Here is a 7,457-nt window from a genome sequence, read left to right as displayed (position 1 = left end):
ATTGCAGCTTGTGCGGATCACTTAAATAGATGGCAGATTACTAGAAGAAGACAACATAAAGAAGCATTGATTAAGAATAAAGAGATTATGGAGAGATTGAGAGGGAGTCGGGACATGAATGATGCGGGTCTTTTCCTGATAGCCCAAAGGGAGTATAATAATGCCTTAATGAAAGAGGATACGTACTGGCGGCAGCGAGCGAAAATGCATTAGTTGAAAGACGGTGATCGTAATATAACGTTTTTTAATCGGTCGGCGACGGCCCGGAAACAATTTAAGAAGATTGAGATGTTAAGGGATGAAGGTGGTCGAGAGACTCACGGTCAGGAACAATTTTGTGAGATAGCTACTTCTTATTTCCAGGAGCTTTTCTCTGCTAACACAGGGGAGTATGAGCCGGTCATTAGAAACATTCAAGATGTGGTTACTGAGGAAGATAATCGACGGTTGTTACGCCCGTTTTCGAAGGAAGAGTTTTTCTTGGCCCTTGATGAAATGCATCCTAATAAATCTCCTGGCCCGGACAGTTTTAACCCGGCTTTCTTTCAAGAATTCTGGGGGCTATGTGGTAATGACATTTTTACAGCAGCAACGACATGGTTGGACAGAGGTTTCTTCCTAGATTCGTTGAATGCAACCAATATCTACTTAATTCCTAAATGTTCTACATCGGATTCTATGAAGGATTATCGGCCTATTTCGCTTTGCAATGTTGTCTATAAAGTGGTTTCTAAGGTGTTAGCTAATCGGCTTAAACCGTTGTTGGATAAATGTGTGTCGGAGGAGCAATCGGCCTTTGTGGAAGGTCGCTCTATTTTAAATAATGCAATGATTGCCCAGGAGGCTATTCATGCTCTTAAGAGAAGGACGAAGAGGAGGAAAGCACACTTGGCTCTTAAGATAGATATTAGCAAGGCGTACGATCGTGTAGACTGGGGTTTTCTTAAAGAGGTGCTTGGTAAATTGGGTTTTGCGGAGAAATGGATTCACTGGCTTATGATGTGTGTTACATCGACACATTATTATGTACTAGTTAACTCTGAGAGGGTCGGTCCTATTGTTCCAGGGAGAGGGTTGCGCCAAGGCGATCCACTATCACCATATCTGTTTATCCTTCTGTCTGAAGGGCTTACGGCACTCATTAAATGTGCAGTGGCTAGCGGAGATATCCATAGAGTACAAATCTGTAGGGGGGCGCCTAGTGTGTCTCACCTTCTTTTTGCTGACGATTGTTTTTTATTTTGCAGGGCTAACCTCACGGAAGTCCAAAACCTTATGGAGTTACTTAATGTTTATGCGAAAGCTTCAGGCCAGGAAATCAATCTGACCAAATCTGAGGTCTTTTTCAGCAATAATCTAAGCAATCTTGCGAAGGAAGATTTAGCAAGTATTATGGGAGTTCGCCATGTATTAGGTACCGGAAGGTATTTGGGCTTACCATCGATGATTGGAAGAGGCAAGAAAGTGATTTTCTCTTATGTCAAAGATCGTATCTGGAAGAAAATCAATTCTTGGAGTGGCAGGTCCTTATCTAGAGCAGGGAAGGATGTTATGATCAAATCAGTCTTACAAGCTATCCCGACTTATGTTATGAGCTTATTTATTCTCCCAGAGACTCTTATCTCGGATATAGAAAAGATGTTGAATTCGTTCTGGTGGGGAGGTGGTACAAATCACAAAGGCATTAGGTGGATGGCGTGGGACAAGTTGGCTTGTCCGAAGGAGGAAGGTGGTTTGGGATTTCGTGATTTTCGTTCTTTTAATAAGGCTATGGTTGCTAAACAAGGTCGGTTCATGTTGGCGAACCCACTCGCTTTAGTTTCTCGTATCTTCAAAGCTAGGTACTTTCCGAGAACTTCTTTCTTCGAGGCTAAGCTTGGTTATAATCCTAGTTTTGTTTGGAAGGGTATTTGGTCGGCTAGAGAGATTCTCACCATGGGTTGCAGGTGGAGTATTGGTACCGGTTCTTGGCTCCGAGGAAGGCGTGAAGGTTGTTTGCAGGGTCCGCAAATGCATGGTGTGTATAATATTACCGTAAATAATCTCATGCTCCCAAACTCCAAACAGTGGGATATGAGAAAATTAACGGAGATGTTTGATTGTGCAGCAGTGGAGGACATTATCCACGTTCCTTTGTTGGAGGAGGTTACGGAAGATAGATTAATTTGGAGTGAGGACCAAAGTGGTAACTATTCTGTTCGTTCCGGTTATAGATTATGGAGGAAGGCTAAATTGAATCAGAATGTCGAGGAGGGGGAGGATAGTTGGTCTAATTTGTGGAAGATTAGTGCGGCACCTAGATATAAACACTTGTTATGGAGAATTTGCAAAAAATGCTTACCCACTCGGAAAAGACTTAGGCATCATCATGTTCCTTGTGTGGAGGAGTGCCCGCTTTGTGATTTGTCTATAGAAGATGATTGGCATATTTTCTTTGGGTGTGCGGAGTCGATCACTAGTTGGAGGGAGGCAGGTTTGGGTCCTATTATAGAACCTAGAATTCAAGAAGTTTCGGATGTTCGGTCGGTTATCTTTGATATTTGTAATAGTGAGGATAGGAAGGTTGCAGGTCGCGTCGCTGTTATGGTAGAGGCACTGTGGAAAAATAGGTATGGTATGGAATAATGAGAGGGAGGAAGCTTCCCGTCTTGGTTGACTTGCTTTTCATCGTTGGCAGGAATGGTTTAATATCCAGCAGGTTCCGAGTAATAATAATAATATTCATCATGCCTTAATTTGGTTTCCTCCTGAGGAGGGTTGGGTTAAATGTAACGTCGATGCTGGGTTCAACTCTATTTTGGGAACGACTAATAGAGGCTGGTGTGTTCGGGGAGCGGGTGGTAGTTTTATCCATGCAGGTGTGGCTTGGGATTCTAGAAAACTCTCTATTCTCGAAGCTGAGGCAATGGCTCTTAAAGAGGCTATCCAAGATTCTATTGCTCTTCATCTCGACCGTATCGTTTTTAAAAGCGATTCTCTTACCATGGTTACGGCTGTGCATTCCAATGCTTCCGGTAGGTCCGAGTTTTATCATGTTATCCGTTCTATTAGATTGCTTTTATCTTCTTTTCATAACTTTGAGGTTAAGTTTGTTAAACGCCAAGCGAATATGGTTGCCCACTCTCTTGTAAAGGCGGCCAATTCTTGGACTAGGCGTAGTTCTTTGCATAATGTTCCTCCTTGTATTGCGTTGCTTATCAATAATGAAATGAATTAGTTTTGTTTTTGTAAAAAAAAAAAAAAAGATTGAAACAGCATTACAGGAGTTAATTTTAGAACTAGATGTGTGCTTCGAGAGTGATCGTTATTAAATGATTAAGGGAAACTGCAGCAACTTTATTCAGCATACATTAATTCAGAATGAAAAAACTTTATGCATGTTCATTACATACAAAAAGATTCTCTCGGAGTTCTATAAGTATCCTCTCCTTCCAGGGACAAGGTTGGTCTTTCTTACAACAAACCATAAAGTTGTACACAAATCAGCTTCAACAAAAGAAAATGCACAAACACAGGGACAACACTTATCAGACTAGACTTGTTTTGTCCTTCCATAAAATTTCATTGAAGATCCTGAACAACTGCTCTAGTTATCTGCAACAATATAATTACAAGATTCAGTTAATCGACAGTTGTTGTTTATAATCTGAAACTTAACTGAACTTATGTAAATCTCACCGTGTGGCGACTGAGAGCTTGTGGCAGAGAAGTCAGAAGATGACATGGGAATGGATATTGAGAGTTGAGTAGTGGAGAAGGCTGTTTGGTTGGACCTTTCATCTTCCAAACCAGACCATGACTCTCTGCTCTTAGGCCATTCATTGAAAAAGGATCGAAGAGGCTGGCCCTCTTCCTTCACAGCTTCTCCAGATCCATATTCAGTTGATAAAAACGAATGCTGGGGATAATCACTCTGCAACATGGGATTATTACTTGATTTTGATGCAGAAAAAGAGGAAACTCTGGTTGACATCAAAGGCCATGAGTTTTCTAGCTGAGACTCCATTTGGAGACACTTGTGGCCTCCACCTGAAGCTTCTGCAAAGCAGCTATGTTCTCCACCCTCAGATTTAAGACCTTGAACATACCTGTTCAGTTCAAGTAAAGTAGCCCACTGTTAAAGGGACAAGGAATAACGATGTTGCTCAACTCACGTAGTATAAAAAAGCGTTTTTTGCTTATTACACCTTGTGGCTTCCAGTCATATATAATCATACAGAAACTCGGCATAGACTATTATCCAATGACAACAATTATATGACATTAGAAACAAGAAAAAATTGAAGGCAAAAATTTGTGTTGACAATTCTTTCCTTGTATGTAATAAAGTAACTATTAATCAATGAAATTAATGTGTTCTTAACATGTCATTATCTTGAATGAATTCATGACATAACATTGCAATAAATACGGTAGAAACAAAAATTAAAGAAAAATAATATCATCATAAGATGAAATTACTCAATCAAGGTCTCATTAAATTGAATGAATGGAAACATAATGAGATAGCAATATGATAAAAATCATCAAAAGTTTCAAGCTTTTCAAAATGCAATCATATATTTTAATACAGTCAGTGTCAGTGGCAAGAGCCTCCCAAATAAATTGGCTGACGTCAAAATGAAATATGAATTACAAGCTTTTTCCTTTTATTTTTCTCTGTAGAGCCGTAAGCATAGCATTATCAATTTGATATTTAATTGTGATGTCATATAAATATGAACATGAAAAGAAATGTTTGTCTTATAATCTGTCTGCAACTTACAATTTCAAAGAGAGCAACAAGATATGGCTATGGGAAGCAGCTTTTTATGAAGGTGTATGAAGAGAAAGGATGAAACACCCTTTTGTCGGAAAGTAATGAAGGAAATGCATCATGTAGTACTAAAGATGAAATTTTAAGACATGGAATCAGTGTACCTACCATAGTGATTATCCCCATGTGACAGTAATGGCAGGCTGACAGGCAGAATAAATGTTTCTCATTGTTTATACCAAAAACATCGTTTTAATAATCACTTGTTGATATTATAGGAATAAATGAATGCATGGGAAGAAAAACAGAATGCAATTAAAGGACCATCATTCTCCCTAACAATTTAGTCCAAGTATGAACCAAAAAGTGGTATGGGGACAATTATGATTCATGGAGATCTACTATGTAGCTGTCTAGCTCTTGTGTTAGAGCATGAGGCAACATAATAAAGAGAACAAAAAGTAGCAAGTAGACATGAACAAAATAACAGTTAAGAATTGGTGTGTTGAATGTTGAAAAGAAAATTACAAGGAGATGCAAAGTAAGTGACAGCTCTAAAATGTAGTTATAATGGTTGTGAATGTGTGCATCAAATTAGAAATCCATGTTATAAATATCTACACAGCAAAAACTCACCTAGCAAATTCAGATGAAAGTATTAAAAGTCAAGAACCCGAAGAAATAAAAGCAGATCCACAATATGCAAAGCAATACAAGCGTAATTAGTTGTAAGGAAGCAAACAATCAAGAAGCTTGACATGAAAAATATATAATAAGGAGTTTGGTTACCTGTATTGTTTACTTGGAATCCCATAGGGAATGGTATCAAGATGAGAATCATTTTGAAGAGTAGCATAGGCATTTGTTGTGGGAAGGTTGTGGAAGTTTGGAGGTGTAGTGGTGGGAGCAGCGACAAGAGTTGTTGGTGATTCCACAGGCTTTCTTGAACGGTTGCGGCCACGGTGCATGTGGCGCTCACAGTATTTGGAGTCAGGGTATGCTTCCTTAGAGCACCTCCATTTTTTTCCATCGGTCCTCCTACATCGTCCTGGTTCCGGGTCCACCTTTTTTCCATAGAAGGAACAATAACTCACTGTAAATTTAGAAACGCAGTTAGTTAGGGGAATGGTAGAAAATGTATTAGAAATTGAGAAAAGCATGGAAGGAACAATAACTAAGAAACGCAGTTAGTTAGGGGAATTAGAAATTGAGAAAGTAAGGAAGTTAAGTTACGGGTAGGAATAGAATGGTGAAAGAAATTGTGAGAGTGAAAGGGAAGAACGAGATCAGGTGGAACAGGAAGACCAGCAACCATATACTTGAAGATCAAAGCTTGATGTTCAAGTTCCTGCCACTGAGAAACTGTAAAAGGTGATGATTTATTGAAACCCATCATCATCCCTCCTCCTCCTCCTCCTCCTCCTCCGCCTCCATTACTGCCACCGCTGCTATTCATACTTGTACTGCTGCTGTGCTTACTACTATCAATAGTGTGCAAGTTGTTGAGTCAGATGGATCAGTTCCAGACTCAGATCGAGCTTTGGTTGTCGGAATCGGAAGGAACCATTTGATTTGGGGTTTGCTTTCTTCTGTCTCAAACACTGCGCGGGCGCGTGTTCAGTATGTCTCCAAAGATGCTCAACTCAAATACTAGTACTTCCATTCCACTTACCCTTTACATTTTTTTTTTTACATTCTTCTAATCTAATGAGTTAAGATCTTCTCCATTTTATTTTTCCATTTTCTCTCTCTATTACTATAATTTTGGAGATATTTGTAGTGTATAAAAATTAAATGAGTCCATCAAATGTCACACTTTTGAAAAATGGAGAGTATCTTTACTCGATTAAAGGATGTGTAAATGAGAGATGGTTCATTAGAAGGAGTCAAAATTATCTCCATTTATCCCTTCTCCATTTTGTTCATTATCAAAGTTTTGGAAATATAAATGTAATAATGTGGAGTAAAGATCTTCTCCATTTCTCAAAAGAAATGGAGATGTCCATTACTATAGTTTTAATATATAAATGTGTAATTAATGTCACAACTTTTAGAAATACGTGCAAATAAATCTTTTATTTACACTAAAACTATAATAATTGACACCTCCATTTCTTTTGAGAAATGGAGAGGATCCTTACTCCCTTTAATCATATCATACCACTATTTAGTAAATAAAATTCTCATATTTCAAAAACAAATTTGTAAAGAAATAAACTAGAATAAACAATCAAATACAACAAAAGAAATCTTAGAATTTTCAGTATATGTTCATGTAATAAATTGTAAAACATAATTTTATTAAATAAAAATATTAATGAAATATTATATAATTGAGTAAGATAAATATAAATGGTTAGTTTATCATTTTATATTTGAAAGCAACAATTATTTATATTGATATATTAATATAAATAAATTATTGATATTTATCAATTAACAACTTTAAAAATAAATAAATATTATATAATTAATTTACAATATTGAACAGAGTTAACTACGGGTGGTAAAACGGGCTGTGGCCCGTCAGGCCGGCCCGCGCACCCGCCAAAAAATGGCGAGGTGGGTCGGGATTTTAGGTCCGTCACTCGCCAAAGTCCGCCCCGTCAAAACTCGCCACCCGAGACCGCACCCGATTTGCCACCCCTAGAGTTAACTAATTAATTTACTATCAAAAATTAGTGATAATGTAAAACTACTT

The 7,457-nt window shown here is 38.1% G+C and overlaps 1 protein-coding gene across 1 annotated transcript; it reads right to left on the bottom strand.

The window, feature by feature from the left end:
* Positions 1 to 3,326: 3,326 nt before the first annotated feature.
* Positions 3,327 to 6,407, bottom strand: LOC131606650 (growth-regulating factor 5-like). The gene is made up of 4 exons (XM_058878831.1): positions 5,990 to 6,407; positions 5,546 to 5,849; positions 3,679 to 4,088; positions 3,327 to 3,594 (listed from the first exon to the last, which is right to left on the bottom strand). Exons 1-4 carry the CDS (start codon positions 6,210 to 6,212, stop codon positions 3,587 to 3,589), a joined length of 945 nt encoding a protein of 314 aa, XP_058734814.1. The 5' UTR covers positions 6,213 to 6,407; the 3' UTR covers positions 3,327 to 3,586.
* Between the last annotated feature and the right edge of the window lie 1,050 nt (positions 6,408 to 7,457).

The sequence above is a fragment of the Vicia villosa genome, linkage group LG5 (assembly GCF_029867415.1).
Source record: "Vicia villosa cultivar HV-30 ecotype Madison, WI linkage group LG5, Vvil1.0, whole genome shotgun sequence".
Classification (NCBI taxonomy): domain Eukaryota; kingdom Viridiplantae; phylum Streptophyta; class Magnoliopsida; order Fabales; family Fabaceae; genus Vicia; species Vicia villosa.
The sequence above is the reverse complement of the archived record's forward strand: the minus strand, read 5'-3'. Positions and strand labels throughout refer to the sequence as shown.

Excerpts from the sequence above, each read along its gene's own strand:
- LOC131606650 (XM_058878831.1), bottom strand. The coding sequence starts at position 6,212 with ATGAATAGCAGCGGTGGCAGTAATGGAGGCGGAGGAGGAGGAGGAGGA. Across the intron at positions 5,850-5,989 it reads TCACCATTCTATTCCTACCC|TGAGTTATTGTTCCTTCTAT; the intron begins GTAACTTAACTT and ends CTAAATTTACAG. Across the intron at positions 4,089-5,545 it reads ATTCCAAGTAAACAATACAG|GTATGTTCAAGGTCTTAAAT; the intron begins GTAACCAAACTC and ends TGAACTGAACAG.